Consider the following 21557-nt stretch of genomic DNA (forward strand, 5'->3'; position numbering starts at 1 on the left):
AGCAGCAACATGCTCACTATGAACGGCATTTTGATTTGTTATTACTCACACCCACAGAGAGAACTGATAAAGAGCCAGGACCCTGCACAAAGATGATAATCTGACCAACAACAAGAACCAAAAATGCCCAGTTGTAGAACGGAGAATTCAGGGAGCTCTTTGGCCACAATGGCAGGAAGCCCTGGCAATGAGACAGCAAAATAATGGTACTAACTGAAATACATCAGTGCAGAGTCACAGAGAGTTTGACAATGGAGAATTCCATCCGGCTGCAATGAAAATAGTTATAAAGGGCCGGAAGAGTTGGTTCAGAGATAAGAGTGGTATGACCTTCAGGGAGCAAAACAACCACACAGCTCCTGTGGGAGAATTTATGTTGTTGTTGAGGAGAGTGGGCTTCCCCCTCTTATTACTGTGTTACTTCTTCATCATTAAAACATGCGCTGCATTTTATCCAAATGTTGCACACTCTTTCAGCGTGCACGGTGCTGGCCGCAGTAGAGGCTGTCGACTGCAGCTCTTCATCTAACAGCTCACTGTGGTTAATTCTTCTTGTACTATTCCTCCCTGCAATATCGACAACTGATCCACTCAACAAACAGTGCCTAATATGTCCCTATCTTGTTGCATAGACCTGTTTCTACTGAAGAACAGCATCTCTAGCAAAGCTCCCCTAACTCTTTAATAAACACATTGCATTTCCTGTAGGTGCTTCACAATAGAGCCCGACCGATTTATCGGTCGATATTGGCCTACCGCAGATATATCAGTATCGAATATATGTTATCCTATATGAGCCGATATAAAACTGTTTTCAACATACTGGTGTCACTACGAAGTTTATCCAGCAGGTGCAGCCGTGCGCTCTCACTACAAGTGGTAGTAGGCAAGCAGTGTAAAATGAGCGAGACGACACGGATCTCAAGAACTCACGTCATACCAGTAAAATACAGCTGGTGTCAGGAAATGTAACAGCCACAACTATAAACCAGCACAAAAATGACAACTACCAACATAAACCACCATGTTCTGAACAGACACAAGTATTGTTGTAGTTATTTCTAGTTGCCTCGTTTTGTGACTTTGGTCTGCTTCTGCCTCAGAACTAGCCCACGTCGGTGATCGCAGCCACGGTCTCCTCCCGGATCTCTACCAGCCTGTTTGCCCGTCTCAGCTGCCACGCCACCCCTGCCAGCTGTCTCTCCGGCTCCGCCAGCTACACCTCACGAGCCGCTGCCTCTCGGATCCAGCCTACTCCACTCCACGGATCCGCTGCCTGTCCGGGTCTACACATCGCTCTACACAAGCCGGACCAGCACACACTTCCCCAGTCTCCGTTCCTGGATCTTCGCAGCCCGCCCAGAACCGGGTCTACCGCTTCCTCTGGGGCTACAGGAGACGCCGCCGGATCTACCACTCTGGAGAAGGGCTATCCCTTCCATCTCGTTGTGTTCTCTGATTGTGCATTACAACAACTTGTATTTTACTTGAGTATCTCCATGGCATTCTGCTACTTCAGCAACTGACTGATACTGAACATACAGCACTGATGTTTATTTAACTATTTATTTTATCTTTTATTTATTCTTTATTTTCTCAGTGTTCATTTCTAGAATTGGTTGATAATGTCTGTTAAATTATTTAACATGTTAAAGAATATTTAACTCAAACATTCTTTAATAAAGTTATTTGTTTAAGAAAGCAGCCTTCTGAGTGCCTTTGCATAGGCATATCGGTGCAAAATCCACATAGAAAAGGTCTACTTTCATTCCAGCTCAAAAATTCTCTAGAAGCGGCCACAAATATCGGTAATCTGTGAATGTTTCCCCTCTATTGTTTTGTTTTGCACCAAAATACCAAAGCAAATTCCTTGTATTTGTAAACCTACTTGGCAATACTGTTTCTGATTTCTGAAAATCGGTATCAGTCTCTCAAATCCCCAATCGGTCGGGCTCTACTTCACAATAAAAACCTCCTGCTGGTTCGCTGGTGAGAAACCTTTACAGGGTTTCTGCAGAGTTTACCAAATTCAATCTAAGAACAATTTAATGCCTTTTTCATGGATGACGGAATGACAGAACTTTCAGAAATGTTGATTAATGTGCGTTGTCCTTAGAAATAAATAAATGAAATCAAACGAAATTAAAGTACATTCATTTATTGACATTTATATCACATTACTCCCCAGCTGTATATAACAATAAGAACTTTGGTAGATGGGTTAACCAATTAAAAACATGGTAATTAAAGTTTTTGCTAAAACTGACACTTGCCCTGTATGAGACGACAAGCTAGCTACTACAGCTAGCAGTAGTGACAGTGCTTGCTACAGGTCTGGTGGTGCTGACTGAAGGCTCACTTCAGTGGTTTATAGATGTATAATGTCCCCCGACAAACTGCAGCCACATACTACAAGAAATGATAACCAATGTTAGTGTTTACAGCAGGAAAGCAAAAATATTCAAGACCTTTGTAAATGAAATTTAAGACTTTTATTACCTTCTAAGGCCTTTTATTGAAGGAACTTAATTCAGTGCTTTGTAAATACCCTGTGGAGGCATGAACTGGTGAACTGCAGCAAGATCCAGTTTCAGTGGTTTGTCTACAGTAAAAATAGAGCCAGGAACCATAACATGATTGGTCATTTGAAAACACCGTTTCTATCGGTTTTTATTTGATCTTCTCTTCATTTATGCACCGACTTTTCCATATCAGCCAAGCATAAAACCTTTTTTTTTTCCAGATACGTCAGCGTAGACTGTGTCAGTTTTTCCACTCAGTTTTAGAAATTAAAAATGTGCATTAAAACATGCACACGTGCATGGAAATACAATAATTAAGACAGTTTAAACCGAAGTCTGAGAGGGACAAAATAAGGGAGAATCCAATCTTTAGCCCCCTTTTAAGCTCTGAGGCTACATCAGATATAGTTCAAATGTTAGTGTCAAAAATGTTAAGCTGATAAGTTGATTAAGCAATTAGTCAATTGAAAATGTATTCACTTTAATACTTAAAAACTTTGATAGTCAATTACTTGATCATTTAAGTCATATTTTAAGCAAAAATGACAAAAATTTCACTGGTTCCTGCTTCTCAAATGTGAAGATTTTCTGGTCATTTAGGAAACTGAATATCATTTGATTTTAGGCAGTTATTTTTCATCATCCAACTAAAGATCATGAGTGCACGTAACATGGGTCACTCATGTTTGACCCAGTATCAGACAGACAAAGCTGGGTGAGGCTAAAGGTGACAAATTCTTGGTGTTTTGGCAGATTTTCTTGGATGTGACCAAATTCTGTGCTAAAGCCAGTAAGTGAACAAATGACTTGCAGCAGTGCAACCAATGTAAAACATTAGTCTGGAGTCCTTAATAAGCCGTTTAAAGTAGTTTGAGATTAACTTGTGCAACAGGTCTACAAAGTGCCTGACCCTAAGCATTTACAGGACTTACTTTCTGACGTCAGATTCTGGGAATGACTCACCATCTGAAACCGACTGATTCCCTAAAAGCACATTGATTGATCAATCAACACATTGTAATTTCAGCTCAGCAACAGCCCTTCTTGGCAATGGAATCAAAAAAGATCAGAGTTCACTGACTGATAAACAGACTGAGCACGCTCCCTGATCCCTGCAGGTTTACATAATGTGATGTCCAGCCACCACATGACCATCGAGGATTGCCGGGGATTACGTAAGAGTGGATGACCGGATTGAAAGAAGATGGAACCCTGTACATAGCCGCCTGGACTGTGTAGCTGCTCTGACCTCTGACTTCTGAACCCAACTTATCCACTAAGAGGTGTATTCAGAGAAATCACCCAACAGCTTAGAAACATTTCAGTCTGACTGTATAATCTCAGTCATTCATTCTCTCATGAGCATTATCTGGAAATAGCCTCCCTCTGGATTGTCTGACGTCAAAGCCGTGATGGCGATAATCAAATTTAACTTTTGCCACATAATCTGATGTGTTTGATTAATTATACTTTTTCTACAAACAAAGGCACACAAGTTTCTCGCTAGGGAGTGACAGACGCAGGGAGAGATAAGAGCGACGGAGCCACACTTACAGATGGCTGTGGGTGTTTACAGTACAGTCAGATATGAGAAAGAACATTGTTTCAATTCTGTTTTGTTTTCTATCTCATGTGACAGATCTGATGTTTTCTAAGAAGCTGCGTGGAGTCACATTGATTCAGTTCTGATCTGGACCACACTGACATGAGATACAATGTAAGATCTTAAAGGGGAACACATCGAAGTTTACAGGTGTTGGGGAGTACTACTGCATATGTGAAAAAGGTTGTATAAAGCCTTTTGTGTCTCCAGAAGGAGCTGTGGGAAATCTGATAAATGTCCTCAAGTGATGTCACTTGAGTCAGCATAGGAGTGCAATGTGAAGTCAGTGGAGTACTCAAATCACAGTTTGAAAATAAGACCATTAAATGGATCACCTAACAAAGTTGTCATTATTTTGATAAAAACAGCAGCTTTACCGGGTATCACAAGACACAACAACGTTAATGAATCAATTCGGTGTGGGCAAGCCAAACACAAGAAGCACTGGTTCAGTTGGCCTGTGAAGTTAGGTATGAATCCACTCAAACATAATGAAAGTATGACTCAGACAGTTGACTCTTACCAACTGTCAAGCAAACGCTACGTTACATTTTGTTTTCTCTTGAAGTGAAAAAAAGCTCAAAAATGATTGCATTACATGCCGCAATCTGTTCCCCCACCAGAGTCTGCTCTCAAAACAAGCAACCAGACTCATTTGTTTTGTAATGTAGTAAATTAAACCAGAAAATAACTGTGTTTTTACTTAACGGTACATGTTTCTTGATGTGAAATAGCTTCAGTGTATTAAGCTACTTTATCTGAGCAGCTTGTAGCATAGCTTGCAACGTTTCAAAATAACATTGCCTTTTTTTACCTGATGCCATTGCCAAAAGAAACAACTGAACATTAACAATAGCAGATATTATTGACCACATAAGAGTTGCTTGTCAGTGAGCTAATGTTTGCTAAAATTTCAACTGACTTAGCCAACCAAGACTGTGGTTATCAAAGTTAATGCAATGCTTCATTTAGTTGCAAAATGGACGCACTTTTCCAGTGAACACACAACAATTTTGATTTAATTCCTGCCATTCTGCCATCCTAACAGAGATGTTAAGACACACAATGGGAAACCCTGTGTTCTGGCTCCAGCCTGACTCTCAGCTACAGAGAATGAAACCTCCCTCTAACCAAAGCACTGTGGGAAAACCGAGGTGGAGAGACTCTCACAGGAACCACCAGAGTGCTGAAACCAGGTTAAAGCATAGACAAGAGCCGGAGTGCAGGACGTTCTGCTCCTCAGGCATTACAATCAAACTGCTCCAGACAATCAGTCATAATAATAAAATAATAATAATACACCACACCGAGACATAACAACACCTGCACTGAAATAACATAGCTCTGCTAGTTGGAATGGTTCAGTGTGGAGGAGAGATTTACAGCTAGTGTCAAGGTGTGAGATATCAACAGAATTCAACAAACACAATGAACTTCAGTTTTTGATGGGGAAATATTTCTCCTATGTTATCATTTTTAATTCTGATTAATTCTGTGTTTAGAGAATGTGGGCTAATTATTTATAAGAATACGTGAATATCTTTGCACTGAATTGTCAGTCAAGTAAGTGTTTATTAGGATAATATGAGCAAGGGCTAAACCACAGACTATAGAAAAACATGGCTCTAGAGTCTGTATGTCACAAATAGGTTTCTGAAGGGAGGTCTTTAATTTGCATAAAAGACACATTACATGCTAAATTAACTATTGAGACCCATACTTCATGTAGAAAAATCTACTGAATTAGTTTTTTGAGAGAGATCTTGCAGTTTTAATTTCAATTAAATTCAGAAAGAAATATACATCTTAGACAATTCTACCATATAAAACTTTAAATTGTTACACCACAGAATTTATCTACACCCACAAAGCTCCATTATTTTTTCAGGCTTCCTTTTGGTGGCCTGGTTGTTGTACATGTAGTTATTTTTTATCTCCAAGTCTCCATCCATCTCTGCTTGTCTATTGCCTGGACAAGTGTGATGACACCACACATGACTACTACAAGAAAATCTCTACCTCTCCTGGGTAACAGTGTTTCTGTGACGCTGGTGTTGCTTTTGGAAACGGCTCCAAGATTGAGTGTGTGCTGGGGCTGGTGTGTGTTTCTAAAGGGAAACTGGAGTAGTGAAGCTAATATAGCTGCTCACCAGATCCCTGTGGAGCACCCAGTTGGCATGGAGGTAATGGATCCCATCCAGAATCTGATACAGGAGAGACTTCACCATCCCTCGGGGCAGCTGCATGGGCTTCTTGTTGGCCTTAGAGGCGCGGTGGAACTTGATGATGTGCTACGAGGCAAAGAAAGGTTTCACCTCAGTTGTGTTTGTGGAGTGAAGCATGTCTTGTCAGTTCTGACAGTGTAGCTACAACATTCACAAGAAAACTGCTTTGCCACATCTCAGTGGTGCTTGGTAAATTAGGCAAACTACAATGCTATGATTTATGTATATTGTAATTTTATTGTGTAACCTTATTGGCAGCTGGTGGTACAGAAAAGGTTTCCTGAGTTTACAGTAGAGCAGGATGGAAAATCATCACCAGCAGGCAGATGAATGTATGTAATTTAATTATTATTTATTTTTCAAATACACCACTAATTCAAGTTATATCGTAAACTGCAAAATAGTCTGAACATCAGGAAACCTTTTCTGTACAAGGGGCATCAAGTTTGCTGCCAGTTGTAGTGAAAGAAAAATACAAATTTACTGTGGCACAGTAAAGTGATCCAATTTAATTTACTGCGACACAGTAAATTTGTATTTTGGAAATATCAGGTTACACCATCAATGGCACAGAGAGACTTACCCAAAGGTCATGTTCGGCGTAGTCGAAGAGGAGCCACACCTTTCTGTCACTGTGGGACAGGAACACCTTCTGCAGGGCGATCACATTTGGGTGTTTCAGTTCTCGTAACAGCTGAAAAACACAACAGAAATGTGTGAATAATTTGGAAGGGGGTCATTTTAAAACAAGACAAGGCATGTGATAACATTTTAATTTAATGCCAGTTAAAGTAAGCACAGCAAACATGTTTTCTTGAAATCTGTGCTCATGTGATTTTGATATAATAATAACCCAGACTGTTAGGAGCACAAAATGAACAGATGAGTGTTCGCATGAAAGAAAGCTTTTAACTGTTGCATCATTTGGAAAATAGTAAGGAGGAAATAAGATATTGTTAATGTCGAATTTACAGGATTATATAATAAAATTGATCCCGCGGCTTTCCAGTACAAAAATATTTCTTTACATGATGTGCAAAAATGTGAGGAAAAACAAAATTGTACACAAGCACAAACCGTGTCCTCTGTTCTCAAACACACAGACATGAATGCAGATTAATCAAGTGCAGTCCCTTGAAAGTGATCCTGTGTTGCAGCCAAAAATGACAAGGAATAATCAGATGTTTAATGAAATACATGCCATTTGGAGGCTCTTACGCAAAACCCCGTGGAGTTCGGTGAATTAATTAATTTACAGCATGATACACATTACACATAAAAGACAGGGAGTAATTAGTATCTAAAATGAGACAAACAACAAAAGCTAAATGTCTCATTTAATATGCCAGTATTGCCGGGATTTAAGCAAAATATTTTGAAAAATTCTGTATTGTTGGTTAGTGTCTGCCCACTATATGCAAAATATTAAATTTAGAGGAGACATCATGGAAAAGACAACCAGCTGTGTTTCTCAGAAATAATATTTATTAACTCCACACAGAGTGGATTTGAGTCAGCAGCCATGTGCATACAGTATGAAATACTGTATAAGAGTTTAAATGATAGATGACTGGCATCCAGGCTCAGTGTAATCCTCTAAATAACATGAGCTGATTAGCTCTTTGTCTTAATTGTTAATCATATATCACTGTAAAAAAAAAATCAAACATGTTTCTTTCATCCTGAATGGATAAATGAAACTGATGAAATAGAAGTAACAAGCATGGCAAATTTAATTTAAAAGGAATAGAGATGTCATTGTGTCAGTCCAACATTTTGACCCTGAGTGAAATATCTATTACTATAGGATGGAAATACTGTAAATACATTCACTGTCTCCAAAGGATGAATACTATTACTGTGTGATCCCCTGATTTTTCATCTAGTTTTGGAACTACAGTTCCCATGATACTCTGGGGATGTAAACAAGAAGTGTAATGTTGACATAGATTAAGTGAGTTCCGCAGTGGACTATGACTTCAGCTCTGTTTTTTTTTTCCTATATTTGTTTACATTTTGGCAAATTGGCACCATTAAAAGTATGCAGAATTAGCTGTTAGCAGTTCCTGTTTGCAGTGTACCCACAGATGTACAAACAACTATCACTGGATTACTTGAACCTGATGCTTCTTAGGCAAGTTCTGGTGTTTCAAGGTGCATATAACATTCAGTGCCGAAACAGGGAAAATGAGGCACTGGACCCAATTGCAAAAATTGGAAATCAGGAGGCTGGTGCCCGGCAACATGGCTGGAGATCAGGACCGGGGGCTAGCGGCTGGAGTGCTGGACCAGAGACCAGCAGCTGGAGATCAAAGCAGGAAGCCAGCGACAGGGCAGCAGGACTGAAGGCTGGCGACAGGGCAGCAAGACTGGAGGCCAGCGACAGAGAGACTGGCAGAGGAGCCAGGAAACCAGGAGGTTGATGCTGAACAGAAACTGGTGACTGCTGCAGCTCAGGAACTGGTGACTGCTGAAGCACAGGAACTGAGGACGGATGCAGGTCAGACTCAGCGGATTGCTACATCATAGGAACAGGTGACTGCTGCAGCTCAGCAGAAACAGGAGCAGGAAGTTGCTGCAGCCTAGCAGAGGCAAGATCAAGAAGTGGCTGCAGCCAAGCAGAGGCAGGATCAGGAAGTGGCTGCAGCCCAGCAGAGGCAGGATCAGGAAGTGGTTGCAGCCCAACCGGGACAGGACATGGTTGCGGCCCAACCGAGACTGGGGACTGCTGCGGCACAGGAACTGGTGTCGGCCAGGCTGCAGACTGGGGACCAGGCAGGACTGATGACAGCTCTGTGACAATGAACAGCTGAGTCTCTGGGGTGCTGGGCAGGGTGAGGATGAGGAGATGGCTGGAGTAGGCATGGACCGTACCAACACGGTGGCAAGGAGAGGTTTTGTTGTCTGCAATGAAGACTGGAAAACTGGCTGATACTATGAGGACCTTTCAGGGCCAGGTGGGTGCCAAGAAACGGATTTGGGGCTGGAGCCAGCTCAGGACCTGCAGCATGCAAGCTCACAAACCTGAGCCTAACTGACTGGAGTGCAGGCTGGTTGCTGGCAGACCGGAAGCTGGAGGTTAGCAGGCAGAGATGAAGGCTGGAAGCTAGCATGCTGGGAGCTAGCAGGCCAGGAAGCAGGTTGGTCGCTAGCAGAAAGGGATGCAGGCTGGAGAGCAGTTGGCTGAGAAACAGACTGAAGAGCAGGTTGAAGGCTAGCTGACTGAGAAACAGGCTGAATATCAAGGGTGTCAAGGAAGTCTATGGTCCAAGCAGGTATCAAGTTCCTTAATCAAGGCTTAGCAGAAATTCTCTTCCGTGCCATAAACAGAGCTGCCTCTCTGATTTCTCTGCTGTGAGCCTCCATCCAAACGTCTTTAATGCACTGGAGGGTAGCAACCAAGTCATAAAGTTCAAAATCACTGTCTGCTGGGTCCATGTCAGGTCAGTTCATACTATAACGTTCAGTGCCGAGACAGGGCAACAGGAAAAACGAGAGATTGGACCCAATTGCAGACACACAGGCAGAGTGATGGTGAAGTTCAAAGATTTTTTGATGAATCCAGGCATACGTGGATGGTCAGGCAGGCAGAGATCAAAACAAGGGGATCAGTCCAAACAAAGTCCAAAAACCAAGAAAGAAAATTGAGCACGCTAAGCATAGGGAAAAAGATGAACTGACCAGGAGGGAGTGAAACCACATAGACTAAATACTCAAGCGAGGGGAGATAACAAAACACAGGTGGAACTAATTAAGGCGGGGCAAACAATCAAACATGGAGGGAAACACACAATGACAGGAAGTGAAGTTACAGACACGCGAGGAGAGGAGAAATACAAAATAAAACAGTAAACCGACAGAAAAACAGAAAAACATAAACTAGGGAGCAGAGCAGGTCATGACAGAGCGTCTATTTTTCTATGATTTCTTAGCGGATTTATGGAGATAATGATACACTTGGAAAGTGTAAGTCATACTGAATCTAATCTGTGAATCTACGTGTTCAGATTTGACCGAGTTATGACTCAGAGAATGAGTACGAGTTTTGACGCTAATTGCGGCAATCAGGCACTTAATAGCCTCCATCAACTGTGTGTCACAGCCACTGCTGGAGCTGCAACTGCTGACAGTGTTAATAAGCCGGCTAGGTCAGTGGGTCAAACTGCAAAAACTAACTTCCCAGCATACACCTGTCCATTTCACCTCACGCAGTATGTTTGCTTCACTTCTTTCCTTCCACGCTCCCCCTTCAACTCTCCTGCGCTTCCCCAGGGGGGCATGCCTCACAGTTTGAAAACCTCTGTTTTAGCAACTTAAAGAATTTGCATTTTTTCAACAAGACAATACCTCAAAAACTAATGACAAAATTCCTGTTAGCTGTACTTAATGCTAACAAATCATGCTAATATGATATACTAACACGCTATGCTATGAAATGCTATGAAATGCTATGCTAAGATATTAAGGAATTAGTCAGATTAAATACAAGACTGATTTTACATTTCACTCAAACACCCTACAATGCATGTAATGCAGAGCTTTAAGCTTAAATTGTAAAGCAGTATTATTAATACACCATATTAAGAGCTCTCTCCATACTACAATGCTATTCCAATGGGAACAGCAAACTATCCCAGTCACAGCAATGCAGTAATTAGGTGTACAAATCTATTGTACCAATTTCAAAGGAACAGTATGGAAACTTCTAATTTTGTCCTTTCATTTATCAGCGAGTCCCTGGCTGTAACAGCAGCTGAAGGCCTAATGGAAGTTAGCAGTGAGAGAGCTGCATAATGGAGGACTTCCATTCTGGCTAATGCTGCACACTGTGCACTGCTGCATCATTTAAGCAGCACCTCTTTCTCTGTCTTTGTAACTGGTTCATTGGCTTCACACACTCCCATTCGCATCTGACCCATCACAGACTATCCATAATCAATCATGCTCTTTAGACAGACCTCCACATCTGCAGGGTGTTTCCGGCCAGAGGAAGACAGAACTGAAATAATCTACAATGAATCCCACCATTGAATGAATTATTCATTTGTACAGGCTGTCATGACTCTTACTGTACTTCACCTACAATAAGATGCAGAGAAAAACAGCGCAGATCTCTCTCTTAAATTTGCAACATGGTAGTATTTCAGTTTTATATTCACAATTATTGGATTGTCAACCTTCAGTCTTTTGTCTGTTGTGACTCCCATGTGGTTGTTCTTCTGTATGAACTCCATATTTTCACATTTTGCACATGCATATGGTGGCTGACTCGAGTCCAAAAGAGTTACATCAAAGAATAATATCCTAATTGCTTAGTAATTGAGTAACATGCAGATGGAGACTGAATGACAAGTGGTTTTGGCAATCAAATACCAATGTGAACCTGCAGCTTGATGATTCTTGTATACTCGAAGTCACACTCAAAGAGTAACTAAAGCATAAATAAAGTATAAATACCTTATGGTCTCGAAACCAGGTCAGCAGATCCCAGGGAAAGGCTCACAAATCCTGCGTTACATGTTCTCTTACACACTCAAAAAAAAGGACTGTACTGGTATTACTTACCTAATTTATCATGTAAAGCATCTCTGAGTATCCAGAAAAGTGCTAAAAACAATTGTTTTTTGTTCTGATCTGCTGTCTGATCTTATTTTAACTTCAAGGTCTTGTAATTGACTTGGATTTTACTAAGGTGATCTTGACAATAGTCCTGTCTGCACACAAACATATGGCTCAATGTTAGCATGTTGATGTTTAGCAGGTATACTGTTTACCATGTTCACCATCTTAGTTTAGCATGTTAGCACTAAAGAAAAAGGCTGATGGGAATGTCATTAGTTTTGCAGGTATTTGGTCTTAAACCAACTAATTGGACAAATCGAAAATGTGACCTGATGAAGGCACTAGATGAAAGGTCAGGGGATCAACCTAAAGAGCTCAGCTTGCTTCAAGCAAACTAGTTATTACAACATGTCATCCGACCACATCTAAAGGCAAAAGTGTTACCTGTTCCATATGGCTGATGATCCAACAAGCACTTTGTTTGAAGTATACTGATACCTTTAGAGTTGCTCCTGAAATGCTTTTTGTGTCATGACACATTTGACATGAAAATCTAATGGGTGAGGTAAGGTTCCTAAACAAAGAAACACATCAGACAGGGACAAATACCTAAAGTTAACTTGTCACTTTGGATAGTAACCCAAGACTCACTGTGAGAATGATGCCTCGTGTCCTACAAGTGCTCTAGACAGAGGAAACATTTGTCCAGAATAAAAAAATCCTGCTTCATCACACAGTCTGGAGCATGTTGCAGATCTGAAACCGCAAAAAAGCTTTTCTGCTGTCGTACTGTAGTTATTTTACTGAGAGCTCTAAGTGGACAAGAATCACCTTTGTCTTGTTGAATTTGAAACAGACCATTCATCTATCAGTAGGCATGGGGAAACCAACTGCCTTGACAGAATTATGCCAAAGACCAAGCAAGCTACTGTGTATGACCCTTTAAGTTGTTGCTTCATCAAAGTTGATAGCATTTCCTGAAAGAGGAAATGACAGAAAAACCAACACAGGTTTTGGATGACAGAGCACTGATTTATAGACAAAGGAAGGTGATTCTTAATGTGGAAAGTACATTTGGATTACAGCATAAAAAGCACTCCTGAACACCTCTACCCAGAGCAAATGTATTCTAATGATATAAAATAGATAGGAATAATCATAAAAATAAATATACAGTAGATCAATTGTGATAACTGGCAAAAATACTATACTTTGAATTTTGTTGTACCCACAAGGCAACTGACAACAGCCTTAGCATGGAAAGTGACAGAGAGAGGGACAAACCGAGGGGAATAATGCAGGAATTGTTATTTGCTATTTGATTTGGCCTCTGAACAGGGAAATGAAGTTTGTGTTTAATCACAACCTTAATCCATAGGCTATAATGGGGCATTGTGGTAATGAGCCCTGGGCTTAGGGCTTGTACAACCCCAGCTCTATGGCACCACTTTCAACCCTGAGGGCTGTGTGCTGGACGAGACAGACCCACTGAGACCTCATATGATCACTGACTCAATGTGGCACTAATATCACTTTGACACACAAACCCTGCGTTTGACGCAGGACCATGAACATGTGTTTAACCCATTTACTGTAAACTAGACTACTGTCATGGGTTAATTCCTAGTGGTTGCTGTTACCTAAGCTAGTGTATTTAGTTAAAAGATTAGCTGACTTACAGTTTAATAATGCGGTCTCCTAACATCTACAATTAAGTTCAATTATCTCATATATTGAGAAGTCAAATAGCCTAAGTAAGTAAAATGCCATTAAATTCTGTCAGAACTCAGAGCCATCGAGTAATAATATAGTTTAAAGGATAAGTGAAGTGAAGTCTGGTGATATATTTCTTATTGTAAAAAACCCCATTAAAAGACCAAAACAAAAATGTACTGTAATGACTCACTAAAAAAGTATTACACTACTTTTTATACCAGGTGATTCCTGAATGTAGTCTTACCAGTGGTAAGCCAGCAAGCCAGCTAAGAGGCTGTTTACACCTGGCAATAACATGCGTCATAGAATGCGTCTTCACATGCGTCTAGAGTGACCACTTGTGATTGGATCTCGCTTCCCTGCTCTGTATGCAGATAAACACGTATAAAATAAAAATGGTAAACGCCACCAGAGTGAAGTGTTTCTGGGGGCCGGGCCTCACTGATTACTGTACAAAAACACCAACAGTCCAAAACCCAGAGATATTCAGTTTATAATAATATATGACAGAAGAAAAACAGCAAATTCTCATACTGGAGAAACTGAAACCAAATAATGTTTGACATTTTTGCTTGAAAAATCAAATTATCAAAATAGTTGCAGATTCATTTTCGACTAATCGATTAATCAACAGATTGTTTCAGCTCTACCATAAACACACACACTGTAGTTTATTTTGACTCAATGAAAGTACATATGTAGGGCGCCCTGGTAGCTCACCTGGTGGAGCGCCTACCATTAAGGCTGAGTCCTTACGGCAGCGGCCTGGGTTCGATTTCAACCTGCGGCCCTTTGCTGCCTGTCATTCTCTCTCTCACCTTTCCTGTCTCTATCTACAGCTGTCACTGTCCAATAAAGGCAAAATGCCTAAATAAATTATCTTTCAAAATGAAAGCATATTTTATGACCTGTTTTTAAATATTTACATATTATTTAAATAATATCTTCTATAGGAACAAATGGCCTTACAGTTGAGAGCCACAAAGAAGAAATATATATATATAATAATATGAATACATTTCTTGCCTCCACAACATGACAGATACAAGCTACAGGTAAGCTACAAGTGCTGACACAGAGTTGACCGTTTGGGACTAATTTACATCATGACATTTATATAAAAAAAGAGTGTTAACGCCCTCTAATCAGAGGGTGCTGACCTCCCCCAGCCTTTCAGTGGGAGTCTGTGAAACAGCATTCATTTTCAGATATATGCAGATCGAGATGCATCATTCTCAGAGTTCAGAGTTTAGGCCTGATTACTGGGCCATCATGGAAACAAAAGAAGGTCAGTTTCAGGTGAAACTAGGCAGGGCAAACAGCAGACACTCAGGAAGACTCCTCCCTGAGGGCAGGGCTTAAGCAACACAGAGTAGCTTAACTTTCTGAGTTCTCAGACCATTTTCACAATTGAGAATGACTTCCGGATGGGAGCCGAAACGTCTTGATTCTGAAAACAGTGTCCAGATGACTACGACTGAAACCTTTTCTACAATGGAACACTCCTGGACGAATGAGGGACTACACCGTATTATCCAGTAATGATTACAATTTACATTGACAGAATATGTGATTGTTGGATTAGTCACAAAGCGTGATGTAATCTGATTACATCTAGTGTGTATAGCCAGAAAATAAAAAGCCTGTAACAATGCTGATTTAAATTTAAAAAGGAAAACTAAGAAGAAATATGTGCTCCATTAACTTCTTTTATCATCTATAAATAAAGAATAAATATGAGTAGCCCATATTATTTGGTACAAATTAAATGCAAATCACCAACACTAATGGCTAGGATAATGCTTTTATTCTAAAATGAAATATGTGTTTAAATTTAGAAACAACCAACCTATTACGGAGCCCCCTAAAGGTCATGGCGAGAATTTTTTTGAGGATTACTTTTGCATTCCCTCGCAATATGTTTTGCGTTAACTCAAAATACTTTTCTTCTTTAATTCCTTCAGAGCCACATGTCTATTTCCACTCAGCTGCTCCAAGGCACAAACTGTAATTTAAATAACGGTCATATTTTACTAATTATTTTCATACATTTTCTTTATTATTTTCTTAAAATATTTTTTAATATTCTTTAATATCTTATTGTCAATTTTATATTTTATATTTATATTTCTTGACCTGCAGTTATCTTTCTTGCACCAAAATGCCAAAGCAAATTCCTTGTATATATAAACCTACTTATATAAAGCTGATTCTGATTCTGAAAGCTTTTTGCGTTTTTGCACAGGGTCCTCCGTTCTTTGCACAAAACAAATTAAAGTAACTTTCAATGCTGAAACAGGTTTTGGTAGAAGGCCTGTTACTGTAAATGTGGAGCAGTAATTGATGTTCCTTATATATACAGCTCCTACCCAGAAGTTTGATAATGTTCTATCTGCTAACTTCTTTGCTATGCACATAGTGATGAGGTGAGGTGTCCATAAACAATGCTAAATGCATTCACTTGAGAATCTCCAATACCTTCCATTCCAAATAGACATACGGCTCAGAAGGGATGGAAGAAAAGTATTGCGAGGTAACGCAAAAGTAGTCCTCACAAAAATTCTCGCCATGACCTTTAGGGGGCTCGGTAACCTATAAACTACTGTATTAACATATTATTTAATTACAAAGGGTACATATTTCTGAGAGAAATGTCAAAATTCATAAGAACGGTGCACTCTATATATAAAACTATAAACCTATGAAATCTGGCTAGTAGCTAGGCAGTAACCATAATAAAACAACAACTTCATTCAAATGTGTCAGAAAAATGTTATTACAAATGTTTGTTTCTGAAAAATTTCCTCTCAAACTGAGAGTATATTGGGACTGACCTCGTAGCTGTGTTGGTCGGAGCACAGTTTTCCCAGTGAGAGCTGGGTCTTTACCCTGCGGACAGCAGCGCACTCCTTGTCAGAGAGGCCGGCCTCGCGCGACTCCCGAAAACCAGATCGGTTAGACTACAACATGATTGACATGACATTGATTTTTCTCCAATGAGGGGGAGGAGGGGGTGGGATAGCTCCACATGGGGATTTGTGGGAGGGCGAATTACACTACAGCACTAATATTATTTGTGAGGCTGTGAGCAGACAGTGTCAGTCAATGCACTGGGAAAAACAGCAACCATAAATGGTCGATGGTGCAAACTGGTACTGGTCCATGTAATAATAATCAGTCCGCAAAGATGTTATCAGAGAAGAACGGAGGTCTACTACCCATTCTTCCCCACAGCCACCTCCTGCCAGTGTGAGCAATAAGTGAAAAACTGCTCTTCCCAACCCCATACCTCAGCCACAAAAACATTTTGGAATAGACAAGAATCATCCTCCGCTAATAATTACCTCAGCCACAAAAACATTTTGGAATAGACAAGAATCATCCTCCGCTAATAATTATTCCGCGGTATAGCAGATAAGTTGTGAAGAACGACACGTTTCTATGACCAAGAATAAAACTGCTAGCAAGTAAACATGCATGCAAAAAAAACACTTTCAAGAAAAATCAGCTTTGCAAATGTTTGACGAGGAGGAAACTGCACTCAACATGTTTCTTAGGCCTCAAGGATGCAAAAATGTTAGTTGGTGAGTAACCCTGAATGTACACCGAAACGTTGTTTGTTTACATGAAAATGCCACCGGTGCACCTTTAAGTAAGAGCAACAGTAGAATGGTATTGCATCACTCAAGCTCCAAATCTTCTCTAAATCAAACTAAAATTACAATGGAATTCATTTTATCGACCCATCAGCATATTACCTATCTTCTCAAAGATAGTGGAAAAGTGGATGGCCAAATCCATTACTGAACATCTTAATAATGGTGGCCCGGGCCTACACTGCATGCAATTTGGATTTCGGTCTCACCATTCAACTGAAACGGCTGTCTGTGTCTTTATTGACAAGGTTAAATCATACTTAGATAAAAACACATATGTTGCTGCTGTTTTTATTGACTTTAAGCGTGCGTTTGATACGGTGAATCATGATAAGCTCCTCGCCAGACTTTGTGCCTTTAACTTTAGTAATCATACTGTTAAATGGGTACAGTCTTATTTACAAGACAGATATCAATACGTTCAAATACAGATAGTAAGTCGCCCTATCTGCAGTGTTCAGTAGGGGTCCCCCAAGGTTCAATCTTAGGCCCCCTTCTATTTTCGATTTATGTTAATGATCTGCCTAGTGTATGCAAAAATGTTGACACGATTATGTATGCTGACGACACAGTCATTTTTACACATGCTAAAAGTGCTCGTGAGGCAGCCCATCGTCTCTCTTTAGCTCTAGATGACCTACAGAAATGGCTGAATGATTCATGCCTTTGCCTTAATGTAAAAAAAACAGTATCTATCTCTTTACCAAAGCAACAACAACCTTGGTCCCAGCGAAAATATACCTGGGAGGACAAGAGTTAACAAATGTTGATGAATTTAAATACCTTGGAGTGGTACTGGATCCAAGACTGTCCTTTAGAAAACATGTAAGAAAAATTGTAAAAACTATCAATTTTAATATTCGAAATTTTAAACATATTCGGCCATCCTTAACTGATAAAGCAGCAGTCACATTTTTGCACTCAATGATACTGTCTCACATTGAGTACTGTATCACAAGCTGGTCCTATACAAGTCTTTCTGTTATTGGACCCATTGAAGCATGTTATAAAAGAGCACTGAAAATTTTAGATAAGAAACCTTTTTCTTACCACCATTGCCAAATTCTTGATAAATATAATTTTTTAAATTTTGTAAACTTTAAACAATTTAAAGCGGCCTGTTTGATCTATAAGGTCCTACATGGTATGGCGCCTCCACCATTGAATGATTTTATCAAGCCAAAATCTGTCAGCTCTGCTGGATCAAGAATAACTCGATCCACCGTCAGAGGCGACCGTGAGCTACCGCTCAGGCGAACTGCCTTCTCCCAAAACGTCTGGTCATACCACAGTGTAACATTTTGGAATACTATTCCACTCTCAGTGAGGGAATGCACAAGTTTTCCTACTTTTAAGAAACATTTAAAATCATGGTTGAGGGAGAGACAAACGTGATCATGTGTGAGCCCAAATATGTTAAAACTTACTCCTGTGCAACATACGCTTAACTATATCTCCAAGTCAAAATGCAAAAGGGATCGGTGCAATGCAAGAGTGTGTGCAATAGGGATCGGGATCAGTGCAATATGAGGGTGTGTGCAATAAGGATCAGTGCAATGTAAGGGTGTGTGCAATAGGACACTGCAGTAGAAGGGTTTGTGCAATACAGATATGTGTCTTAACTGTTGTCTGTGACCCTTCGACTTGTTTTCTGTTGAATGTTTGTAGTTGTACTAACACGATAAAACCTTGTTTTCCTGTCTCTGTCCAACTGAAGTGTACTGTATGTTCTTATCTTTCTGTTAACCTGCCAGGGGGTCTGCAGATGGAAATTAGCCTTAGGCTATAATCTGGCATATTTACATTTGTGTAAATGTTCATTAATATGCATTGTTCCCCCCTTTCTTTAAATAAATAAATAAATAAAAATAAATAAATTGTATGATGTCTGTAAAAGGGGGTGCACGGTGGCAGAGCGGCTAAAGCTCCTGCCTCCCAATAAGGAGATCGTGGGTTCGTGGGATCGATTCCCGGACCAGACCAACATCACACAATCTCTCTGGGTGGAGTCTGCATGTCCTCCCCGCGTTCTCCGGCTTCCTCCCACCGTCCAAAGACATGCATGTGTAGGTTAATTGATAACTCTAAATTGCCCGTATTGAATGAATGTGAGAGTGAATGGTTGTCTGTCCTTGTCTGTGTTAGCCCTGCGACGAGTTGGCCACTGTCCAGGGTGTACCCTGCCTAAGGCCCAAAGTCACTGGGATAGGCTCCAGTCACCCGCGACCCCTAACGGGACCAAGCGGTAGAAAATGGATGGATGGATGGATGTCTGTAAAAGAGATACTTTATTAGAATCTAACCTGTAAAACCTGCATTTATTAAAGAATCCACTAACATCTCACAGACATTAATTGAGTTTATTATACAGCCTGCAGCCGGGCCAACTGAGAAAGTTCAAACATGTTTATTGTTGGCATGGTTACTGGTTACATATGGGTGACACAACCACAATTGTTCTACTCATCTAGGTATGTTGGTGCATGTGGTATAAGAGTAAAGAAGTGGCTGACGGTGTAAACAATACCAGCTCAAACATCCTGGCAGTGATTCAGGTATTAGGCAATATAAAATTACAAAAATGTTTCCCCATGTTGTTGATACTGACACACAACTTCACTGCTTGGTCTCACATGACGGCAGCAAAGCAGCACGGAGCAGATGACTTTCTTAAGCCATCTGACGCATTACTGTATGTAAAACATATACTTAGCTGTAAATAAATGCATTTTTACAAGGACTTACATTGTTAATTTTGATTGTTTGCAAGCTACTGGCATAATAACATAAAACAATAAAACCTGGGAAAGTTCTGGGAAAACGGCACTACAGGCCATAATCACACGTCTGTAATCCAGCCTTAGCCACAGAAAGCCGGGTGCCCTGTGGGAAAATTTTTCCATGTGCAGAAAATCTTGTGACTCACTTTTATGCACTATTAGGCAAAGGCCATTTAGGCCATTGTTCAACATGTGCAGGGATGGAGAGCAGACTGCTGAATGTCGTCATCATATTGAACTGTTTTCTGCTGCAAGAAGATGCTGATCATTAATGAGGCAAAAGAGACACACTGACTGGAAAGGTGACTGATTAATCCAAAACTGTATACCACTTATTACAAGAGCACCACACAGCATAAATGGTGGTTAAATGAGAAAGATGAGGCAAAAATACAAACATGAAGGCTGTTTTATCCCTTCTGAGTAAAATAGGTCATGTTTTTGTTAAGGCCTCAGAGAGAAAGCTCTCACTGGACAGGCTCCAAATATTCACAGCTAAGACCAGACCAGACTCCAGGGCTGCCAGTCCACCTTTCAAGTGGCTACTCGAGACCCAAATGTGTTTTCAGGTCACTGACCATCACATAACACTTGTAGGCAGTTCCTGGAATTTAAACCAAAGCGACATCTTGTAGAAACCAATGTGGCTGGTATTTATTAGCAGAGGCCACAATTCAAGCATGCCACTCTCTTTTCCGTGAACCATACTCACTGTTCCCATAACTTCCTCTTTTACTTTCTTTAACATACTTTCGAGTATGCTTCACAGAATGGTTTTTGTCTCATTTATTTTCCTAGAACTTAACGTTTACATGATTATTATAACAAAACATTTTTTTAACAACATCATGTTTCTACCGTAATGTTAGCAGATTTATGGACTAAGTGCAATCACAACCCACAAAAGCGACAAACTACGAAAGAGGGCAGGCCAGCACGCTGACATTTACAAAACGGCAAGCTAATGTTAACATAACATTATTAAGCGCTGTGGATGTAATGTTAACAGTACTTTCAGGCGGCTATGTTTTATGTTTGCAGGCTATCGGATGGAATGGAATGAGCGAAGGCGCACGTAGACTCTTAATCATCTAAATCTGACTCTACACGTTCACTAAAGGAATATTATTGCATTAATGCTATCCTACGTTTTAGCTGCTCGTCTCAAGCTAAACAGTAAACAGCATTTTAGCGAACAAGTGGGTGAATACAGCTTCTTAATATCACGCTGTGCTGCAGTGGAGAGCACAGGTAACTGCAATAATGCCAAGTGAGAAAGAACAACAACTTTTCTTAACGAGGTTCCAAAGTCATTTACAGAAAGAAAAACTGCAGCTAAAAACAGAAATAAATAAAAACAACACAGGGATCATAAAACCTAAACACCTCGTGGTGCTATTGAGAGTGTCTGAAAGCTCGTTAGCAAGAGTGCAGAGAAGTCAGGAGAGTTTACTAAGTAACTGATAGATGGTGGGAACATCCAGTTTCTAAGT

The 21557-nt window shown here is 40.3% G+C and overlaps 1 protein-coding gene across 3 annotated transcripts in view; it reads right to left on the reverse strand.

The window, feature by feature from the left end:
• Positions 1-21557, reverse strand: part of cdk19 (cyclin-dependent kinase 19) — a 68934-nt gene that overhangs the window by 26759 nt on the left and 20618 nt on the right. For all 3 annotated transcript variants that reach the window (XM_044169515.1, XM_044169512.1, XM_044169513.1), the window contains 2 exons: positions 6934-7044; positions 6276-6416 (listed from right to left, as the gene is read on the reverse strand). In XM_044169515.1, coding sequence (XP_044025450.1) covers positions 6276-6416; positions 6934-7044 — 252 coding nt within the window. The remainder of the gene's footprint in view (positions 1-6275; positions 6417-6933; positions 7045-21557) is intronic.

Source organism: Siniperca chuatsi, linkage group LG16 (assembly GCF_020085105.1).
Source record: "Siniperca chuatsi isolate FFG_IHB_CAS linkage group LG16, ASM2008510v1, whole genome shotgun sequence".
In the NCBI taxonomy this organism is placed as follows: domain Eukaryota; kingdom Metazoa; phylum Chordata; class Actinopteri; order Centrarchiformes; family Sinipercidae; genus Siniperca; species Siniperca chuatsi.